The sequence below is a fragment of the Mesoplodon densirostris genome, chromosome 15 (assembly GCF_025265405.1).
Source record: "Mesoplodon densirostris isolate mMesDen1 chromosome 15, mMesDen1 primary haplotype, whole genome shotgun sequence".
In the NCBI taxonomy this organism is placed as follows: Eukaryota; Metazoa; Chordata; class Mammalia; order Artiodactyla; family Ziphiidae; genus Mesoplodon; species Mesoplodon densirostris.
The window spans coordinates 25,022,694-25,045,998 of record NC_082675.1 but is presented as its reverse complement, the minus strand read 5'-3'; the positions used below and the strand labels follow the sequence as shown (position 1 = coordinate 25,045,998).

The window sequence follows — 23,305 nt, the reverse complement described above, 5'->3', positions numbered from 1 at the left end:
CCCTTCATCGGCAGGCAGACTCTCAACCACTGCGCCACCAGGGAAGCCCTACAATGTTGTTTTAGTTTTAGATGCACAGCTAAGTGATTCAAATCAACATATATATTCTTTTTCATTTTATGTTTTTTTAAAAAAAGGAAAAATGTCTTCCTTATCTAGACCTAGGCAAGAATTATTGGACTTGACAATACATGCATGATTTGTAAAAGGAAGAAGATAAATTGAAATGTATTAAAATGAAAAGCATTTGTTGTTTAAAAGTCCTTTTTATGGAGTTGAAAAATCAAGGAAAGTGGGAGAAAATACTTTCCACTCACATATTCATCAAAACACTTGAATATACGTTAAAAACTGTGTCAAAACTAATCAATAAACAAAACAACTAAAATCCAAGTGGAATTTGGGAAATGATGTGAACAGACATTTTTTCGGGAATGTACAGATGTCTGATGAGCACATGGGAAGATGGTCCCCGTGAGTCGTTAGGGGAATGTCAGTCACACCCTAAAGAGTCGCCACTACACACCAGTCAGAATGGAGCCGATGGGCTAAAGTAAAAAACAGTGGCAAAATCAATGCTGGCTGCGCAGCAGAGGGACCGGTCGCTCAGGTGTTGCTGGTAGGAATATAAAGTGGTACAGCCACCCTAGAAAACAGCTTTACAGCTACTATAAAACTAAACATGCAATTACTGTACAATCTAGGAATTGTACCCTTGGGATTTTATTTCAGAGAAATGAAGACGAATGCTCCCATAAACACCTACATGCAAGTGTTCCCAGCTCCTGTCTTAGACAGCTCAGGCAGCCATGGAAAAATACCACCCACATGTTGCTTACCACCCACAAATTTACTTTCCATGCTTCTGGAGGTCAGAAGTCCCTGATCGAGATGCCCTAACATTGTTTTCAGTGCAAGCTCTCCCACGGCTCCCTGAAGGCACTTTCTGGCTCTGTCCTTAGATGGTCTGTCTCAGTGGCTCACTCGGGAGTGTGTTTCTGGTCTCTTCTTATAAGGTCACTAATCCTATGTCCACAGGTGCGGACCAACCTGGGAGGAGATACGGTCCTCCACCCCGTTCATCAGTCCCTTTCACAGACAGGATGACAGTGTTCTCACCCAGACCCTGACCCTATTATGACCTTGACCAGAGAGATGCCCTCGAATGGGTGTCCATCTCTCTCTGATCGAGTCCATAGGGGCAGACCCCTCCCTGGTGGGTCGCCATCTAAGCACAGAAGGGTATGGTCTCATCGTCTTCCCTTTTCCATCCTTGTCCTCAAATCATGGCGTGTGTCCCTCTGTGTGTCCGTCACAGGCTCCTACTGTATTCATTTCTCAGCAGCACAGGCCCCGGGGCGTGTGGATGTGGTGGGACCTGCATGGGGGTGGGTTTGTTCCCTGCCATCCTCCTGGCTCCCTTTCCTACAGTGTAAGGGGAGCAGGACACTCTCCAATAGAGGCACCTGCAGGAGGCCTTGTTTGGGACAAAGTCACAGCAAACCCTTGGAGAGAACAACCCTTTCCCGGGTGGGGTGACTGTAGAAGGCCCTGTGTCCCCTGTGAGTCCCGGCAGTGTCGGGTACAGAGGTCACTGCAGGACGGAGGCCTGATGTCCTGTCCAGTCCTGCCCCCGGCCCCCCGTCATCCCTCCCCGCGAGACGAGCCGCCTCCTCCCCTCCTGTCCCCATGGAGGCCTCCAGCCCACGGGCAACTCCTGGACTTTGCCTCTCAGGCCTTAGTCACTGAGGGTCCCCACGGGGTAAGGGGACCATATTCTCCAGCTCAGCATTCCCATTCCCCACCCGTGCTGTTGTCCCAGTGGACGTGGTGGTGACCGGTCCCTAGAACGTCCTGTGGGTGAATGGGGAGCCACTCTTGGCACCAAAGGTAAGACCCTTCCCCAGCAGGAGAAGCCCAGCCGAGCTCCAAGTCTGTACTGCCACAGACCCCCTCAACGCCGCCTGACTCCCTAAGGACTCAGCTCTGCACCCACCTTGGGGTCAAGGTTCCCATCCTCCCTCCCCAGAGGCCCAGTGCTTCCTGCTGAGCCCTCAGTCCTGGCCAGGGTCCTGCTCTGCACCCGGGGCACCCACGTCAGGACACTTGGTACCATGACCTGCATATCGCCTCTGGACGCCAAGATCCGTGTTCCTTCCCTGAGGGACTTGGAGCACATGGCCTGGTGGCTACTGGAGACAGGGTCATCTCAGCTCAGCCCTTTCTCAGTGTCCTGTTCCGCCCTGGGCTGGGCTGGTCTCTCCCAGCATTGCCCACACAGGCCTGTGAGAAGGAAGCAGAATCCCACCTCATCAAAACCACGTAAATTTTAACGTGTGTCTGCCCCTCCCTGGGGGTGATTCTGGGACAGGTTGGGGCTGAAGAGTTTGCAAGGGGAAGACTCAAATGTCAGGACTCCGGGGACAGACAGGGAGCAGCTCAACCTGGTGCCGTGGGACGGAGGGCATGAGAGGGAGGTTTTGGCCTCACTTCCCCTTTGTCTGGGTCACTGGGGTATCCATATTGGCCATCAGTTTTATAGTGGACACCACAGATATACTCAGTCTCATCCTCAGACTGGATGCTGGTGATGGTCAGGTAGCGGTCAGCCCCAGAGCTGGAGGCTGAAAAGCAGTCGGGGATCCCTTCCCCCTTGGTGATGCTTCTGTCACTGGTGAGCTTCATCAGATACCTAGGGGCCTGCCCTACTCTCTGTTGATACCACTCAATGTAGTACGTGCTGTGCTCACTGCTCAGCCGAGCCTCGCAGGGAAGAAGATGTAGATGGGGTCTGGGTCAGCACAGGCAGAGCACAGAGACCTGCAGACAGAAATGCAAGGGCTGGTTGACGGCACTGACACTGGGCAGGTGACCCTGAGGACTGTGCTGGAGGGAGGGGCTGGGAGGCCCCCGAGTCCCTGGGCCACTCTGACCTGTGTTGAACCAGGAGGGGCAGGAGGTAGAAGGGCACCCAGGTCATGGTGGGAGGTCCTTCTGCGAGCTCTGCACTGAGGCTGCCCAGCTGGACTGGCCTCTCCAGGTCTCTGTCTTACCCTCCCCTTGCAGCTCAAAAAGGGAGGAGCAGTGCAGGCAAATCTACTCCTCCCTCCCCATCCTGTGTCTCAGCTCCTGGCTGAGCCCTGAGCCCAGGGGCCTCATGCTGGGGACTCCCTGGGGTCAGAAGAAAGGCCACGTGTGGGTTTCAGAGACAGATTTACTCTCCTCAAGAGAAGTGTTTCAAGGAAGCGTCAGTCATGCCCTTTGCACTTGAGCCCTCCCCAGGGGACTTGGACCTATGTGGGTCCCAGCCAGGACCCAAAGTGCCCCTTGGTGCCCCCAGGATGGACGTCTTCCTACACATGTAGCTACTTTACTAAAATGACCACTTTGGAGCCCCCAGTATATGCCAGACCCTTGGTGAGTTTCCTGCAGCACCTCACCTGGCATCATAATAATCCCACAGCGCCCTCTGCGGAAGGCACAACCTCTCCCCAGCCTCATGTGGAGGAGCCATTTATGCGAGGGTAAATGATTTTCCCAGATTCCCCCAGACAGGGCTGCATGGGTCAAGATTCCATCCAAGGGACTGACTTCAGAGCCTGACCTTTCAGCCCGCTCCCCACCCTGCCCCCTCAAACGCCTCCATAGTTTCCTCCATCCCTACTCCAGGCCTCCTGAGCCCATCCTGTCACCACCCTCTTTTCTGTATTCAGGTGATCCATATCCAATGTCAATAAAATATTCTTTATGATTCAACTTTCCATCTAGATCTATTCAAAAAACATAACTTTATGGCTTGTGGGGTTCATGGAAATGATCTCCCTACTGAAAGGGATGATGTGACACTATTTACTGAAAAATGTACAGACTATTGTCATGCATTTCACAGACTGTAATAAAAATATGTTTAACGATTCAGAACCACCTTTAAAATTATAGTTGTATTTAATATCTTGTGTTTGAGAAAGAAGTCACACGGATACATGTATTAAATCTCCTCATTTTGAGGTACCCTCAATGTCCCTGGTCTGGGTGGAAAATGGATCAGCAGTTCCTCTCCAGCAAAGATTCTGGGCTCGGGACCCTCCATCACCTCTTGGTGTGGTGAGTAAGTACTACAGGCACGGTTACCCCAAGGAAACCTCATCCATCTCACCTGCTCTGTCCAACATGGTGGCCACAAGCCAATGAGGCTGCTGAACATGCAATGTGGGTGGTCGCAGTGAGATGTGCTGTAGATATGAAATACCCAGCACATTTCAAAGATTTAAGATAGTGTAGTGTAGAATGTATCAATATTTTTATATTGAATTCATATTGAAATGATATTTTCAAGTAATTTAGTTAAGCAAAACCTATTATGGAGACTAACGGCATCGGTTTCTCCTAATTTTTAGAAAGTGTTTACTGGATAATTGAAAATTACATATGTGGTTCAAATAGTGTATGTAATGGATAGGGCAGCAGTGCAAAGTCACAATGTCAGTCACTTGTGTCTGAAATAGGAGGGAGAACTTGCTAGCACATTCAAGAAAGGCCATGTCTTAGCTTGGGAAGCACCGTGAGAGACCACAGGAAGGTGGGGAAGTCCAGGAACTCGGGTGGAGGGACCTCTTTGCTGCCGGGTCTGCCCCGTTCCAGTTCTGACTTGAAACAAGTTGCTCTGCCCTTCATGCCTCAGCTTCCGCATCTGTAAGATGGGATATAATGGGGATGCTTGTTCATTGATTAGTTGTGATTAAACAAGATAATAAGTAGGAAGAACACAGATGGGTCTTGATATGTATTAGGCACACATGAATATTTACTCCTCTTCAATCTATGAATATCCTTAATCCTTATCCATACACTTAATAGAAAGCAGAGACAGTGGAATAGTGGATGTAGGAATGGGATGGAAGGGAAAAGTCTTGGGCTTGGGATTTGCCACTGACAAAATTTTCTGACCACACCCAACTACACAAACATATTGTAGGACCTCTAACAATTGCCAGTTGAAGTCCTAACCACCAGTGCTCAAGAGTGGGACCTTATTTGGAAATAGGGTCCATTCAGATGTAATTACTTAAGTTGAGTTCATACTGGATTGAGGGGCCCCTCAACCCATTCAGTGTGCCACCAGGTCTCAGGAGCTCTGTTCCAGGTCACCATGGACACCCTCACCCTCTTCTGCTGGCCTCCTTAGTCTTTCTAAGGCCACTTGGGTCAGGAGTTTAACTGTCCTAAACTCATCAAATTGAGCTTGTGTCATAATCTAGACCATGGAATGATGGGCAAAATTTGTTAAAAGGAGACTTCTTCTCAGGCCACATGGGTGGGTTTTGGGCAGCGGATGACAATTCTCATCATTTTTTTGGGAGGGGTTCTCTGTTTGTTTTTGAATAGTTTCTACTGCTATTTTTTCAAGTTCCGTGATCTTCTTCTGCAGCATCTATCTGCTCTCAGTCTCATCCAGTTTATTTTAATCTCATATGTTGTAGTTTTCATTTGGAGAAATCCAATCTGGTTCAGGTTTTTACACTCTATGTCTCCATTTAACATGTTCCATCTTTCCTCAACCTCAAGAACAAATGGACTATAACTATAAAAGTTGTTTTTTTGTCCTTGACTATGAAATACATCTTCTGGGCCATTCAGAGCAAGTTTTTTTTTTTTTTTTTTTTTTTCTTTTTGCGGTATGTGGGCCTCTCACTGCTGTGGCCTCTCCCGTTGCGGAGCACAGGCTCCAGATGCGCAGGCCCAGCGGCCATGGCTCACGGGCCCAGCCGCTCCGCGGCATATGGGATCCTCCCAGACCGGGGCACGAACCCGCATCCCCTGCATCGGCAGGTGGACTCTTAACCACTTGCGCCACCAGGGAGGCCCTCAGGGCAAGTTTTGATTAACTGAATTTTCTACTTATTCTGACTCTTATTTTTCTGATTCCTTACAGGAAATTTTTCATATTCAGGTATTGTGAATCTTCCCTTGCTGGATATGGGCTATTTTGTTTCTCCCTATGTTCTTTCTTTCTTATTTTTTTTTAGTTTCAACAAAGGTACTTGGTCACAGTTAAATCCTTTCTGTAATTGCTTTTACACATTTTTAGATGGAACCAGGGGACACGACCTTGGGGGAACTGTCTCTACGACAGCACTCACCAGGGAGGGCACAGCTGGGTGCTACCAGGGCCTCCAGCATATATGTGAGGTGGGTGAACCCGGAGGAGGGACATGGTGACCCCACTCTCTCCACTGTGCTGCTTTGCCTTGTCCGGGGTTCCAGAGTGTCACGGGATCCTGCAGGTTCCAGAGCTCTGACGAGCTGGATGGTTCTAGGCATCCATCCAAGAGATTTGGGCTCATGAGTGGCCAGTCAGCACCATGTGGACATCCAGGGTCCACTAGCACTGGTCTCTGCCCTCTCTGTCTGTCCTTGAATCAGGCCTTATTTCCTCAAGTCAACCCCACAGCCCAGACACTGAGACAGCCTGGTCCAGGCCGTCCATAATCACTCCTGACCCCCCTGTGCAGAGCCCGCCTGGAGAGCTGGGAGGAGGGGCAGCTTGGGGGCTCAGATCTTGAGGAACCAGGCCAGACTTGTCACTGTTTTGTTCATAGTCCTCCTGGGACTGGAGGAGAGTGTGAGCCAGAAGGGGAGGGGGTTTGTGTCTCACTTCCCCGTCTGCCTGTGTCACTGTGAAGATAACCACTGCTGTAACCAGTACTAGTACCACAGCAATAGTCAGCCTCGTCCTCGGCCTGGGCTCTGCGGATGGTCAGGGTGGCTGTGTTCCCTGATTTGGAGCCAGAGAATCGGTCAGGGATCCCTGAGGCCCGGTTGCTATTCCTATAAATGACCAGCACAGGGGCCTGGCCTGGCTTCTGCTGGTACCAGCTAGCATAATAGCTTCCTGAACTGTCACCCTGGCAAGTGATCCTGGCCGTCTGTCCTAAGGACACGGATGCCACAGGTGGCTGAGTCAGCTGAGAAGAGGCCACAGAACCTGCAAGAGAGGAGAGGAGAGTGAGGGTGAGGAAGAGGGTCTCATCCCTGCCGCCTCATGCCCCTTGTAGCAGCTCCTGTGCTGAGCTGAAGTCTGGACCAGGCTGAGCTCTGGTCACTTTTCGGGCTGAGCCTGGGGACAGCACCTGTGCAGAGAGTGAGGAGGGGGAGCAGGAGAGGGGTCCAGGCCATGGTGGAGATGCCCCGAGCTCTGCCTCTGAGCTCACAGCTGGGGTGGGGCCTCTGGGCCTCTCTTATCCTCAGAAGGGGTGTCTTCATGCAAATCTCCTTCCTGCCACCTTTGGCCTTGTGACTGGCTCCCTGCTGAGCAGAGAACAGCTGGGATCCAAGGAGGAGTTCAACTGGGACCTGAGTTCCAGGCCTGAGCCCAGGTCCCCAGAACTCTTTCTGGTGCTTAGAGAGAAAGGCTGCCCCTGCCCCAGCATGTGCACACACCTCCCAGTCTGCTCCTGGGCTCCCCCCGGGCCTTGGAGACACACAGGCGTCCTCTCTGGGGATGAGGTTATCTTGTGGTGGGCTGGACAGTGCTGGAAGCTGGCACTGTGGGGACCACGGTCATGCTGCTGCGAGAGCCCAGAATTCCAGCAGCAGATACAGGGACACTGGTCATGTACCTCTGGAAGAGTTTTTATTATATTTCTTTAAAGTTTTTTTATTTTTATTTTTCGAAGTATAGTTGCTTTACAATGTTGTTTTAGTTTCATGTGCACAGCAAAGTGATTCAAATCAACATATATATCCTTTTTCATTTTATATTTAAAAAAAAAAGGAAAAATGGCTTCCTTATCTAGACAAAGGCAAGAATTCTTGGACTTCACAATACATGCATGATTTGTAAAAGGAAGAAGATAAATTGAAATGTATTCACATGAAAAGCATTTGTTCTATAAAAGTCCTTTTTATGGAGTTGAAAAATCCAGGAAAGTGGGAGAAAATACTTTCCACTCACATATTCATCAAAACACTTGTATATACATTAAAAAATGTGTCAACACTAATCAATAAACAAAACAACTAAAATGCAAGTGGAATTTGGGAAATGATGTGAACAGACATTTTTTCGGGAATGTACAGATGTCCGATGAGCACACAGGAAGATGGTCCCCGTGAGTCGTTAGGGGAATGTCAGTCACACCCTAAAGAGTCGTCACTACACACCAGTCAGAATGGAGCCGATGGTCTAAAGTAAAAAACAGTGGCAAAACCAATGCTGGCTGCGCCGCAGAGTGACCGGTCGCTCAGGTGTTGCTGGTAGGAATATAAGGTGGTACAGCCACCCTAGAACACAGCTTTGCAGTTACTATAAAACTAAACATGCAATTACTGTACAATCTAGGAATTGTACCCTTGGGATTTTATTTCAGAGAAATGAAGACTAATGCTCCCATAAACACCTACATGCAAGTGTTCCCAGCTCCTGTCTTAGTCAGCTCAGGCAGCCAAGGAAAAATACCACCCACATGTTGCTTAAACACCACAAATTTACTTTCCATGCTTCTGGAGGTCAGAACTCCGTGATCGAGATGCCCTAATATTGTTTTCAGTGCAAGCTCTCCCACGGCTCCCTGAAGGCACTTTCTGGCTCTGTCCTTAGATGGTCTGTCTCAGTGGCTCACTCGGGGTTGGGGGTGTGTTTCTGGTCTCTTCTTATAAGGTCACTAATCCTATGTCCACAGGTGCGGACCAACCTGGGAGGAGATACCGTCTTCCACCCTGTTCATCAGTCCCTTTCACAGACAGGCTGACAATGTTCTCCCCCAGACCCTGACCCGATTATGACCTTGACCAGAGAGATGCCCTTGAATGGGTGTCCATCTCTCTCTGATCGAGTCCATAGGGGCAGACCCCTCCCTGGTGGGTCACCATCTAAGCACAGCAGGGTATGGTCTCATCATCTTCCCTTTTCCATCCTTGTCCTCACATCCTGCTGTGTGTCCCTCTGTGTCCGTCAAAAGCTCCTGCTGTATTCATTTCTCAGCAGCACAGGCCCCAAGGTGTGTGGATGTGGTCGAACCACATGGGGGTGGGTTTACTCACTGCCATCCTCCAGGCTCCCTTTCCTACAGTGTAAGGGGAGCAGGACACTCTCCAATAGAGGCACCTGCAGGAGGCCTTGTTTGGGACAAAGTCACAGCAAACCCCTAGAGAGAACAACCCTTTCCGGGGTGGGGTGACAGGAGAGGGCCCTGTGTCCCCTGTGAGTCCCGGCATAGTCGGGTACAGAGGTCACTGCAGGACGGAGGCCTGATGTCCTGTCCAGTCCTGCCCTCGGCCCCCCGTCATACCCCCCGCGAGACCAGCCGCCTCCTCCCCTCCTGCCCCCGTGGAGTCCTCCAGGACACGGGCAGCTCCTGGACTTCGCCTCTCAGGCCTTAGTCACTGGGGGTCCAACTGCACTAAGGGGACCATATTCTCCAGCTCAGCATCCCCATTCCCCAACCCTGCTGCTGTCCCAGTGGACGTGGTGCTGGCCAGTCCCTAGAATGTCCTGTCGGTGAATGGGAGCCATTCTTGGCACCAAAGCTGTGACCCTTCCCCAGCAGGAGAAGTTTGGCCAAGCTCCAAGTCTGTACTACCACAGACCCCCTCACCACCGCCTGACTCCCTAAGGACTCAGCTCTGCACCCACCATGGGGTCAAGGTTCCCATCCTCCCTCCCCAGAGGCCCAGTGCTTCCTGCTGAGCCCTCAGTCCTGGCCAGGGTCCTGCTCTGCACCCGGGGTACCCAAGTCAGGACACTTGGTACCATGACCTGCATGGCACCTCTGGACGCCAAGATCTGTGTTCCTTCCCTGAGGGACTTGGAGCACAGGGCCTGGGGGCTACTTGGGACAGTGTCATCTCAGCTCAGCCCTTTCCCAGTGTCCTGTTCTGCCCTGGGCTGGGCTGGTCTCTCCCAGCATTGCCCACACAGGCCTGTGAGGAGGAACCAGAATCCCACCTCGTCAAAACCACCTAAATTTTAACGTGTGTCTGCCTCTCCCTGGGGGTGACTCTGGGAGAGGTTGGGGCTGAGGGGTTTGCAAGGGGAAGACTCAAAGGTCAGGACTCCGGGGACAGACAGGGAGCAGCTCACCCTGGTGCCTTGGGACTGAGGGCATGGGAGGGAGGTTTTGGCCTCACTTCCACTTTGTCTGGGTCACTGGGGTATCCATATTGGCCATCAGTTTTATAGTGGACACCACAGATATACCTAGTCTCATCCTCAGACTGGATGCTGGTGATGGTCAGGTAGCAGTCAGCTCCCGAGCTGGAGGCTGAGAAGCAGTCGGGGATCCCATCCCCCTTGGAAACGCTTCCGTCACTGGTGAGCTTCATCAGATACCTAGGGGCCTGTCCTACTCTCTGTTGATACCACTCAATGTAATACGTGCTGTGCTCACTGCTCAGGGTGCAGGTGAGCTTGGCCGAGCCTCCCAGGGAAGAAGATGCAGATGGGGTCTGGGTCAGCACAGGCAGAGCACAAAGACCTGCAGACAGAAATGCAAATGTTGGCTGATGGCACGGACACTGCGCCGGTGACCCTCAGGACTGTGCTGGAGGGAGGGGCTGGGAGGCCCCCGAGTCCCTGGGCCACTCTGACCTGTGTTGAACCAGGAGGGGCAGGAGGTAGAAGGGCACCCAGGTCATGGTGGGAGGTCCTTCTGCGAGCTCTGCACTGTGGCTGCCCAGCTGGACTGGCCTCTCCAGGTCTCTGTCTTATCCTCTCCCCTTGCAGCTCGAAAAGGGAGGAGCAGTGAATGCAAATCTACTCCTCCCTCCCCATCCTGTGTCTCAGCTCCTGGCTGAGCCCTGAGCCCAGGGGCTCACGCTGGGGACTCCCTGGGGTCAGAAGAAGGGCCACGTGTGGGTTTCAGAGACAGATTTACTCTCCTCAAGAGAAGTGTCTTCAAGGAAGCGTCAGTCATGCCCTTTGCACTTGAGTCCTCCCCAGGGGACTTGGACCTATGAGGGTCCCAGCCAGGACCCACAGTGCCACCTGGTGCCCCCAGGATGGACGTCTTCCTACACATGTAGCTACTTTACTAAAATGACCACTTTGGAGCCCCCAGTATATGCCAGACCCTTGGTGAGTTTCCTGCAGCACCTCACCTGGCATCATAATAATCCCACAGCGCCCTCTGCTGAAGGCACAACCTCTCCCCAGTCTAATGAGGAGGAGCCATCATTGGGAGGGTAAATGATTTTACCAGATTCCCCCAGACAAGGATGCATGGGTCAAGATTTTATCCAAGGAACTGACTTCAGAGCCTGACTTCAGAGCCTGAAAGCCTGCTCACCACCCTGACTCCTCAAAGCCCCCATAGTTTCCTCCATCCCTACTCCAGGCCTCCTGAGCCCCTCTTCTCACCACCCTTTCTTCTGTATTCAGGTGATCAGTATCCAATGTCAAAAAAATATTCTTTATGATTCAACTTTCCATCTAGATCTATTCAAAAAACATAACTTTATGGCTTGTGGGGTTCATGGAAATGACCTCCCTACTGAAAGGGATGATGTGACACTATTTACTGAAAAATGTACAGACTATTGTCATGCATTTCACAGACTGTAATAAAAATATGTTTAACGATTCAGAACCACCTTTAAAATTATAGTTGTATTTACTATCTTGCGTATGAGAAAGAAGTCACACGGATACATGTATTAAATCTCCTCATTTTGAGGTACCCTCAATATCCCTGGTCTGGGTGGAAAATGGATCAGCAGTTCCTCTCCAGCAAAGATTCTGGGCTTGGGACCCTCCATCACCTCTTGGTGTGGTGAGTATGTACTACAGGCACGGTTACCCCAAGGAAACCTCATCCATCTCACCTGCTCTGTCCAACATGGTGGCCACAAGCCAATGAGGCTTCTCAACATGCAATGCGGGTGCTCGCAGTGAGATGTGCTGTAGATATGAAATATCCAGCACATTTCAAAGATTTAGGATAGTGTAGTGTAGAATGTATCAATATTTTTATATTTAATTCATACTGAAATGATATTTTCAAGTAATTTAGTTAAGCAAAACCTATTATGGAATCTAACTGCATCAGTTTCTCCGAATTTTTAAAACGTGTTTACTGGATAATTTAAAATTACATATGTGGTTCAAATAGTGTATGTAATGGATAGGGCAGCAGTGCAAAGTCACAATGTCAGTCACTTGTGTCTGAAATAGGAGGGAGAACTTGCTAGCACATTCAGGAAAGGCCGTGTCTTAGCTTGGGAAGCACCATGAGAGGCCACAGGAAGGTGGGGAAGTCCAGGAACTCGGGTGGAGGGACCTCTTTGCTGCCGGCTCTGCCCCGTTCCAGTTCTGACTTGAAACAAGTTGCTCTGCCCTTCATGCCTCAGCTTCCGCATCTGTAAGATGGGATATAATGGGGATGCTTGTTCATTGATTAGTTGTGATTAAACAAGTTAATAATTAGGAAGAACACAGATGGGTCTTGATATGTATTAAGCACACATGAATATTTACTCCTCTTCCATCTATGAATATCCTTAATCCTTATCCATACACTTAATAGAAAGCAGAGACAGTGGAATAGTGGATGTAGGAATGGGATGGAAGGGAAAAGTCTTGGGCTTGGGATTTCCCACTGACAAAATTTTCTGGCCACACCAAAGTACACAAACATATTGTAGCACCTCTAACAATTGTCAGTTGAAGTCGTAACCACCAGTGCCCAAGAGTGGGACCTTATTTAGAAATAGGGTCCATTCTGATGTAATTACTTAAGGTGAGTTCACACTGGATTGAGGGGCCCTTCAACCCATTCAGTGAGTCCACCAGGTCTCAGGAGCTCTGTGCCAGGTCACCATGGACACCCTCACCCCCTGCTGCTGGCCTCCTTAGTCTTTCTAAGGCCACTTGGGTCTAGAGCTTAACTGTCCTAAACTCATCAAACTGAGCTTGTGTCAGACTCTAGACCCTGAAATGATGGGCAAAATTTGTTAAGAGGAGAGTTTTTCTCAGGCCACATGGGTGGGTTTTGGGCAGCGGATGACAATTCTCATCATTTTGCGGGGGGGTCTGTGTTTGATTTTGAATAGTTTCTACTGCTATTTCAACAAGTTCAGTGATCTTCGTCTGCAGCATCTATGTGCTCTCAGTCTCATCCAGTTTATTTTAATCTCAGATGTTGTAGTTTTCATTTGCAGAAATTCAATGTGGATCAGGTTTTGACACTCTGTGTCTCCATTTAACATGTTCCATCTTTCCTCAACCTCAAGAACAAATGGAATATAACTATAAAAGTTGCTTTTGTGTCCTTGTCTATCAAATACATCATCTGGGCCATTCAGGGCAAGTTTGGAGTAACTGATTTTTGTACTTTTTCTGACTCTTATTTTTCTAATTCCTTACAGAAAATTTTTGATATTCAGGTATTGTGAACCTTTCATTGCTAGGTATGGGATATTTTGTTTCTCCCTATGTTCTTTCTTTCTTATTTTTTTTTTTTAGTTTCAACAAAGGTACTTGATCAGAGTTAAATCCTTTCTGTACTTGCTTTTACACTTTTTAAAATGGCACCAGGGGACACAACCTTGGGGGGACTGTCTCTACAACGACAGCCCTCTACAGGGAGGGCAGACATGGGAGCTGCCAGGGACTCCAACATGGGTGTGAGGTGGGTGAGCCCGGAGGAGGGACGTGGTGGCCCCCACTCTGTCCACTGTGCTGCTTGGCCTTGTATGGAGTCCCAAGTTGTCACGGGATCCTGGAGCTTACAGAGCTCTGACGAGCTGGGTGGTTCTGGGCATCCATCCAAGAGATTTGGGCTCTTGAGTGGCCAGTCAGCACCATGTGGACATCCAGGGTCCACTAGCACTGGGTCTCTGCCCTGTCTGTTCTGTCCTTCATTCAGGCCTTATTTCCTCAAGTCAACCCCACAGCCCAGACACTAAGACAGCCTGGTCCTGCCAGCCCATAATCACTGCTGAGCCCCCTGTGCAGAGCCTCCCTGGAGGGCTGGGAGGAGGGGCAGCCTGGGGGGCTCAGATCTTGAGGAACCAGTCCCTGTTTTGTTCATAGTCCTCCTGGGGCTGGAGGACAGTGTGAGCCAGACGGGGAGGGGGTTTGTGTCTCACTTCCCAGTCTGCCTGTGTCACTGTGAAGATAACCACTGCTGTAACCAGTACTAGTAGCACAGTAATAGTCAGCCTCGTCCTCGGTCTGGGCCCCGCTGATGGTCAGTGTGGCTGTGTTGCCTGAACTGGAGCCAGAGAATCGGTTAGGGATCCCGGAGGGCCGCTCGCTATCCTTATAAATGACCAGCACAGGGGCCTGGCCTGGCTTCTGCTGGTACCAGCTAACATAATTGCTTCCTAAGTTGTCTCCCTGGCAGGTGATCCTGGCCGTCTGTCGTAAGGACACGGACACCGCAGGTGGCTGAGTCAGCTGAGAAGAGGCCACAGAACCTGCAAGAGAGGAGAGGAGAGTGAGGGTGAGGAAGAGGGTCTCATCCCTGCCACCTCATGCCCCCTGTAGCAGCTCCTGTGCTGAGCTGAAGTTCTGGACCAGGCTGAGCTCTGGTCTCTTTTCGGGCTGAGCCTGGGGGCAGCACCTGTGCAGAGAGTGAGGAGGGGGAGCAGGAGAGGGGTCCAGGCCATGGTGGAGACGCCCCGAGCTCTGCCTCTGAGCTCACAGCTGGGGTGGGGCCTCTGGGCCTCTCTTATCCTCAGAAGGGGTGTCCTCATGCAAATCTCCTTCCTGCCACCTTTGGCCTTGTGACTGTCTCCCTGCTGAGCAGAGAACAGCTGGGATCCAAGGAGGAGTTCACGTGGGACCTGAGTTCCAGGACTGAGCCCAGGTCCCCAGACCTCTTTCTGGTGCGGAGTGAGAAAGGCTGCCCCTGCTGAAGCATGTGCACACACCTCCCAGTCTGCTCCGGGCTCCCCCCTGTGCCTTGGGGACACACAGGCATCCTCTCTGAGGATGAGGTTATCGTGTGGTGGGCTGGACATTGCTGGAAGCTGGCACTGCAGGGACCACAGTCATGCTGCTGCGAGAGCCCAGAATTCCAGCAGCAGATACAGGGACACTGGTCATGTACCTCTGGCAGAGTTTTTATTATATTTCTTCAAAGTTTTTTTATTTTTATTTTTCGAGGATAGTTGATTTACAATGTTTTTTTTGGTTTTTTTTGTTTGTTTGAGGTACGCGGGCCTCTTACTGTTGTGGTCTCTCCCGTTGCGGGGCACAGGCTCCGGACGCGCAGGCTCAGCGGCCATGGCTCACGGGCTGAGCCGCTCCGCGGCATGTGGGATCTTCCCGGACCGCGGCACGAACCCATGTCCTCTACATCAGCAAGCGGACCTCAACCACTGCGCCACCAGGGAAGCCCTACAATGTTGTTTTAGTTTTAGGTGCACAGCTAGGTGATTAAAATCAACATATATATTCTTTTTCATTTTATATTTTTTTTAAAAAAAGAAAAATGTCTTCCTTATCTAGACCTAGGTAAGAATTCTTGGACTTGACAATACATGCATGATTTGTAAAAGGAAGAAGATAAATTGAAATGTATTAAAATGAAAAGCATTTGTTCTTTAAAAGTCCTTTTTATGGAGTTGAAAAATCCAGTAAAGTGGGAGAAAATACTTTCCACTCACATATTCATCAAAACACTTGTATATACATTTAAAAATGTGTCAAAAGTAATCAATAAACAAAACAACTAAAATCCAAGTGGAATTTGGGAAATGATGTGAACAGACATTTTTTCGGGAATGTACAGATGTCCGATGAGCACATGGGAAGATGATCCCTGTGAGTCATTAGGGGAATGTCAGTCACACCCTAAAGAGTCGTCACTACACACCAGTCAGAATGGAGCCGATGGGCTAAAGTAAAAAACAGTGGCAAAACCAATGCTGGCTGCGCAGCAGAGGGACCGGTCGCTCAGGTGTTGCTGGTAGGAATATAAAGTGGTACAGCCACCCTAGAAAACAGCTTTACAGCTACTATAAAACTAAACATGCAATTACTGTACAATCTAGGAATTGTACCCTTGGGATTTTTTTCAGAGAAATGAAGACGAATGCTCCCATAAACACCTACATGCAAGTGTTCCCAGCTCCTGTCTTAGTCAGCTCAGGCAGCCATGGAAAAATACCACCCACATGTTGCTTAAACACCACAAATTTACTTTCCATGCTTCTGGAGGTCAGAAGTCCATGATCAAGATGCCCTAACATTGTTTTCAGTGCAAGCTCTCTCCCGGCTCCCTGAAGGCACTTTCTGGCTCTGTCCTTAGATGGTCTGTCTCGGTGGCTCACTCGGGGTTGGGGGTGTGTTTCTGGTCTCTTCTTATAAGGTCACTAATCCTATGTCCACAGGTGCGGACCAACCTGGGAGGAGATACCGTCCTCCATCCTGTTCATCAGTCCCTTTCACAGACAGGCTGACAGCGTTCTCACCCAGACCCTGACCCTATTATGACCTTGACCAGAGAGATGCCCTCGAATGGGTGTCCATCTCTCTCTGATCGAGTCCATAGGGGCAGACCCCTCCCTGGTGGGTCGCCATCTAAGCACAGCAGTGTATGCTCTCATCGTCTTCCCTTTTCCATCCTTGTCCTCAAATCATGCCGGGTGTCCCTCTGTGTGTCCATCACAGTCTCCTGCTGTATTCATTTCTCAGCAGCACATGCCCCGAGGCGTGTGGATGTGGTCGAACCACATGGGGGTGGGTTTACTCACTGCCATCCTCCAGGCTCCCTTTCCTACAGTGTAAGGGGAGAAGGACACTCTCCCCTAGAGGGACCTGCAGGAGTCCTTGTTTGGGACAAAATCACAGCAAACCCTTGGAGAGAACAACCCTTTCCGTGGTGGGGTGACAGGAGAGGGCCCTGTGTACCCTATGAGTCCCGGCAGAGTCAGGGACAGAGGTCACTGCAGGACGGAGCCCTGATATCCTGTCCAGTCCTGCCCCCGGCCCCCTGTCATCCCTCCCACGAAGACCAGCCCCCTCCTCCCCTCCTGCCCCCATGGAGTCCTCCAGGCCACGGACAGATCCTGGACTTTGCCTCTCAGGCCTTAGTCACTGGGGGTCCGACTGCACTAAGGGGACCATATTCTCCAGCTCAGCATCCCCATTCCCAACCCTGCTGCTGTCCCAGGGAACGTGGTGCTGGTCGGTCCCTAGAAAGTCCTGTGGGTGAATTGGGAGCCATTCTTGGCACCAAAGCTGAGACCCTTCCCCAGCAGGAGAAGTTTGGCCAAGCTCCAAGTCTGTACTGCCACAGACCCCCTCACCGCCGCCTGACTCCCTAAGGACCCAGCTCTGCACCCACCATGGGGTCAAGGTTCCCATCCTCCCTCCCCAGAGGCCCAGTGCTTACGGCTGAGGCCTCAGTCCTGGCCAGGGTCCTGCTCTGCACCCGGGGCACCAATGTCAGGACACTTAGTACCATGACCTGCATGTGGCCTCTTGACGCCATGATCCATGTTGCTTCCCTGAGAGACTTGGAGCACAGGGCCTTGGGGGCTACTGGGGACAGGGTCATCTCAGCTCAGCCCTTTCTCAGTGTCCTGTTCCGCCCTGGGCTGGGCTGGTCTCTCCCAGCATTGCCCACACAGGCCTGTGAGGAGGAACCAGAATCCCACCTCGTCAAAACCACTTAAATTTTAACGTGTGTCTGCATCTCCCTGGGGGTGACTCGGGGAGTGGTTGGGTGTGAGGGTTTTGCAAGGGGAAGACTGAAAGTCAGGACTCCGGGGACAGACAGGGAGCAGCTCACCCTGGTGCCATAGGACGGAGGGCATGGGAGGGAGGTTTTGGCCTCACTTCCCCTTTGTCTGGGTCACTGGGGCATCCATATTGGCCATCAGTTTTATAGTTGACACCACTCGTACTCAGACTGGATGTTGGCGATGGTCAGGTAGCGGTCAGCCCCAGAGCTGGAGCCTGAGAAGCGGTCGGGGATCCCATCCCCCTTGGTGACGCTTCCGTCACTGGTCAGCTTCATCCGATACCTAGGGGCCTGCCCTACTCTCTGTTGGTACCACTCAATGTAGTATGAGCTGTGGTCACTGCTCAGCCGAGCCTCGCAGGGAAGAAGATGTAGATGGGGTCTGGGTCAGCACAGGCAGAGCACAGAGACCTGCAGACAGAAATGCAAATGTTGGCTGAAGGCAATGACACTGGGCAGGTGACCCTCAGGACTGTGCTGAAGGGAGGGGCTGGGAGGCCTCGAGTCCCTGGGCCACTCTGACCTGTGTTGAACCAGGAGGGGCAGGAGGTAGAAGGGCACCCAGGTCATGGTGGGAGGTCCTTCTGCGAGCTCTGCACTGAGGCTGCCCAGCTGGACTGGCCTCTCCAGGTCTCTGTCTTATCCTCTCCCCTTGAAGCTCAAAAAGGGAGGAGCAGTGAATGCAAATCTACTCCTCCCTCCCCATCCTGTGTCTCAGCTCCTGGCTGAGCCCTGAGCCCATGGGCCTGACGCTGGGGACTCCCTGGGGTCAGAAGAAGGGCCACGTGTGGGTTTCAGAGACAGATTTACTCTCCTCAAGAGTAGTGTCTTCAAGGCAGCATCAGTCATGCCCTTTGCACTTGAGCCCTCCCCAGGGAACTTGGACCTATGAGGGCCCCAGCCAGGACGCACAGTGCCCCTTGGTGCCCCCAGGATGGACGTCTTCCTACACACGTAGCTACTTTACTAAAATGACCACTTTGGAGCCCCCAGTATATGCCAGACCCTTGGTGAGTTTCCTGCAGCACCTCACCTGGCATCATAATAATCCCACAGCGCCCTCTGCTGAAGGCACAACCTCTCCCCAGTCTCATGAGGAGGAGCCATCATTGGTAGGGTAAATGACTTTGCCAGATTTCCCCAGACAAGGATGCATGGGTCAAGATTCCATCCAAGGGACAGACTTCAGAGCCTGACCTTTCATCCCCCTCCCCACCCTGCCCCCTCAAAACCCCCAAAGTTTCCTCCATCCCTACTCCAGGCTTCCTGAGTCCCTACTGTCACCACCCTCTCTTCTGTATTCAGGTGATCCGTATCCAATGTCAATAAAATATTCTTTATGATTCTACTTTCCATCTAGATCTATTCAAAAAATATAACTTTATGACTTGTGGGATTTATGGAAATGATCTCCCTACTGAAAGGGATGATGTGACACTATTTACTGAAAAATGTACAGACTATTGTCATTCATTTCACAGACTGTAATAAAAATATGTTTAACGATTCAGAACCACCTTTAAAATTGTAGTTGTATTTACTATATTGCCATTGAGAAAGAAGTCACACGGATACATATATTAAATCTCCTCATTTTGAGTTACCCTCAATATCTCTGGTCTGGGTGGAAAATGGATCAGCAGTTCCTCTCCAGCAAAGATTCTGGGCTTGGGACCCTCCATCACCTCTTGGTGTGGTGAGTATGTACTACAGGCACGGTTACCCCAAGGAAACCTCATCCATCTCACCTGCTCTGTCCAACATGGTGGCCACAACCAATGAGGCTTCTGAACGTGCAATGTGGCTGGTCGCAGTGAGATGTGCTGTAGATATGAAATACCCAGCACATTTCAAAGATTTAGGATAGTGTAGTGTAGAATGTATCAATATTTTTATATTTAATTCATATTGAAATGATATTTTCAAGTAATTTAGTTAAGCAAAACCTATGATGGAAACTAACTGCATCGGTTTCTCCTAATTTTTAGAAAGTGTTTACTGGATAATTGAAAATTACATATGTGGTTCAAATAGTGTATGTAATGGATAGGGCAGCACTGCAAAGTCACAATGTCAGTCACTTGTGTCTGAAATAGGAGGGAGAACTTGCTAGCACATTCAGGAAAGGCCATGTCTCAGCTTGGGAAGCACCGTGAGAGGCCACAGGAAGGTGGGGAAGTCCAGGAACTCGGGTGGAGGGACCTCTTTGCTGCCGGCTCTGCCCGTTCCAGTTCTGACTTGAAACAAGTTGCTCTGCCCTTCATGCCTCAGCTTCCGCATCTGTAAGATGGGATATAATGGGGATGCTTGTTCATTGATTAGTTGTGATTAAACAAGTTAATAAGTAGGAAGAACGCGGATGGGTCTTGATATGTATTAAGCACACATGAATATTTACTCCTCTTCCATCTATGAATATCCTTAATCCTTATCCATACACTTAATAGAAAGCAGAGACAGTGGAATAGTGGATGTACGAATGGGATGGAAGGGAAAAGTCTTGGGCTTGGGATTTGCCACTGACAAAATTTTCTGGCCACACCAAAATACACAAACATATTGTAGGCCCTCTAACAATAGCCAGTTGAAGTCCTAACCACCAGTGCCCAAGAGTGGGACCTTATTTGGAAATAGGGTCCATTCTGATGTAATTACTTAAGGTGAGTTCATACTGAATTGAGGGGCCCCTCAACCCATTCAGTGCACCCACCAGGTCTCAGGAGCTCTGTTCCAGGTCACCATGGACACCCTCAGCCCCTCCTGCTGGCCTCCTTAGTCTTTCTTAGGCCACTTGTGTCTGGAGTTTAACTGTCCTAAACTCATCAAACTGAGCTTGTGTAAGTCTCTACATCCTGGAATGATGGCAAAATTTGTTAAGAGGAGACTTTCTCAGGCCACATGGGTGGGCTTTGGGCAGGGGATGACATCTGTCATCATTTTTTGGCTGGGGTATGTGTTTGATTTTGAATAGTTTCTACTGCTATTTCTTCAAGTTCCGTGATCTTCTTCTGCAGCATCTATGTGCTCTCAGTCTCATCCAGTTTATTTTAATCTCAGATGTTGTAGTTTTCATTTGCAGAAATTCAATGTGGATCATGTTTTTACACTCTGTGTCTCCATTTAACATGTTCAATCTTTCCTCAACCTAAAGAACAAATGGACTATAACTATAAAAGTTGCTTTTGTGTCCTTGTCTATCAAATACATCATCTGGGCCATTCAGGGCAAGTTTGGATTAACTGATTTTTGTACTTATTCTGACTCTTATTTTTCTGATTCCTTACAGGAAATTTTTGATATTCAGGTATTGTGAATCTTCCCTTGCTGGGTATGGGATATTTTGTTTCTCCCTATGTTCTTTCTTTCTTATTTTTTTTAGTTTCTGCAGAGGTACTTGGTCAGAGTTAAATCATTTCTGTACTTGTTTTTACACTTTTTTAGATGGCACCAGCGGACATGACCTTGGGGGTACTGTCTCTACAATGACAGCCCTCCCCAGGGAGGGCACAGGTGGGTGCTGCCAGGGGCTCCAACATGGGTGTGAGGTGGGTGAACCCGGAGGAGGGACGTGGTGGCCCCCACTCTGTCCACTGTGCTGCTTTGCCTTGTTTGGGGTCCAGGTTGTCACGGGATCCTGGAGATTCCAGAGTTCTGATGAGCTGGGTGGTTCTGGGCATCCATCCAAGAGATTTGGGCTCATGAGTGGCCAGTCAGCACCATGTGGACATCCAGGGTCCACTAGCACTGGGTCTCTGCCCTCTCTGTTCTGTCCTTCATTCAGGCCTTATTTCCTCAAGTCAACACCACAGCCCAGACACTGAGACAGCCTGGTTCTGCCAGTCCATAATCACTCCTGAGCCCCCTGTGCAGAGCCTGCCTGGAGGGCTGGGAGGAAGGGCAGCCTGGGCGCTCAGATCTTGAGGAACCAGGCCAGACCTGTCACTGTTTTGTTCATAGTCCTCCTGGGGCTGGAGGACGGTGTGAGCCAGATGGGGAGGGGGTTCGTGTCTCACTTCCCCGTCTGCCTGTGTCACTGTGAAGATCACCACTGCTGTCAGCTGATGCACAGTAATAGTCAGCCTCGTCCTCGGCCTGGGCCCCGCTGATGGTCAGGGTTGCAATTTTGCCTGAGCTAGAACCGGAGAATCGGTCAGGGATCCCTGAGGGCCGTTCGCTATCCTTATAAATGACCTGCACAGGGACCTGGCCTGGCTTCTGCTGGTACCAAGATGTATATTTTTTGTCCAGTAGGTCTCCAGAGCAGGTGATCTTGGACGTCTGTCCCAAGGACATGGACACTAATGGTGGCTGGGTCAGCTCATAGGAGGCCACGGAGCCTGTAAGAGAGGATGGGAGAGAGGTTGAGAATGAAGGACCCATTCGCAGGGAGGGGTCCCACTCTGAGGCTGTGCCTGGGCTGAACTCTGGGTTTGAGGCAGGCCCAGCCCAGGGTCCTGGGGGGCCTGAGCCTGCGGACAGGGCCGGGGGGCAGCACCTGTGCAGAGAATGAGGAGGGGGAGCAGGAGAGGGGTTGAGGCCATGGTGGGGACGCCCTGAGCTCTGCCTCCGAGACACCACAGCAGCGCTGGGCTCTACTCAGATCCTTTTATTCCCTCTCAGAGCTTTGAGGAGGGCAGTGAGGGTTTGGATTTATGCAAATTTACACCCCCCCGGGGCTCCTCACTGAGATGGGAGTCACCCAAACCATCCGCCCAGGTGACTGTCACCCAGCTTCCTCCACGGCTTTGCTTGTCCAAAAAATCAGACTTGGCCTCCAAGGTCTGAGGTCACAGTCACCTTCCTTATGTCTGACCACATGACCACTGTCTGAAACCATCCTGGCCTGTGGTCTCTCCTGGGCTGGCCCAGTGGGGCTGTCAGCCTGGCAGCATCCTGGCCGTGGGCTGAGGCATGGACTGTGCCCCTTTCCCTGGGTGTCCTGGGGTTCACCGTGAATGCGACCCTTTAATATGGTTACTGTGCCCTGAGCGGATGGCACGGTCAGTCCCAAATTCCTACCGAGCACTGAACCTTGGACACCTGTGGACCCTGAGGGCTGGTTCCCTCTGAGGCTCCACTTGGGCAGCCCCACCCTCTGTCCTGATGCTCCTGGCTGCACTCTGCTTCCCCCTGCTGTGGAGTAGAATCAGACCAGGGTTCCCCTCCCTCAGGTCACCCCAAAGACCACCTGAGAGAGTATGGACCAGGGAGTCCAGGGCTGACTCTGAGGAGCTGTGACCCCTGCCCTGCCCAGCCCAACACAGAGAGGTCACCTACACAGTGTAATTGTTATTCCTGTAACCATGTCTCAGGGTAGAAATGCCCTTCCTGTCCCTTTGGGTTTTGTTAGTAGAGTAGAGTGTGCAGGATGAACTGTAGCTGCAAAGTGTCAAGTTCCATAGCAACGTGTGTAATCCCCTCAGGACCCAAGGTTCCTTGTATTTGGAAACCAAGATTGATACTATCCCCTCCCCAGGAGGTCAGTTGGGTGATGATGTTCCTGGCACTTGAGGTCATTTAAGCCCTTACATCATCATCATCATCACCACCACCATCATCATCATCATCATCTTCATCACCATCATCATTACCATCATCAGCAGCTTCATCACCAT

At 50.6% G+C, this 23,305-nt stretch overlaps 5 gene segments (V, D, J or C); all 5 read right to left on the bottom strand.

The window, feature by feature from the left end:
- Positions 1-2,746: 2,746 nt before the first annotated feature.
- On the bottom strand, positions 2,747-7,179 carry LOC132502438 (immunoglobulin lambda variable 3-19-like). The segment is given in 3 exon segments: positions 2,747-2,820; positions 6,656-6,985; positions 7,131-7,179. Coding segments are annotated over 3 exon segments (450 nt in total).
- A 2,898-nt stretch (positions 7,180-10,077) lies between these two features.
- LOC132502435 (immunoglobulin lambda variable 4-3-like) lies at positions 10,078-11,836 on the bottom strand. The segment is given in 2 exon segments: positions 10,078-10,475; positions 11,821-11,836. Coding segments are annotated over 2 exon segments (414 nt in total).
- A 2,092-nt stretch (positions 11,837-13,928) lies between these two features.
- Positions 13,929-14,607, bottom strand: LOC132502434 (immunoglobulin lambda variable 3-25-like). The segment is given in 3 exon segments: positions 13,929-13,966; positions 14,122-14,415; positions 14,562-14,607. Coding segments are annotated over 3 exon segments (378 nt in total).
- A 3,224-nt stretch (positions 14,608-17,831) lies between these two features.
- Positions 17,832-18,260, bottom strand: LOC132502433 (immunoglobulin lambda variable 4-3-like). The segment is given in 2 exon segments: positions 17,832-18,072; positions 18,214-18,260. Coding segments are annotated over 2 exon segments (288 nt in total).
- Positions 18,261-18,648: 388 nt separating this feature from the next.
- LOC132502432 (immunoglobulin lambda variable 3-16-like) lies at positions 18,649-22,231 on the bottom strand. The segment is given in 3 exon segments: positions 18,649-18,695; positions 21,731-22,027; positions 22,186-22,231. Coding segments are annotated over 3 exon segments (390 nt in total).
- Between the last annotated feature and the right edge of the window lie 1,074 nt (positions 22,232-23,305).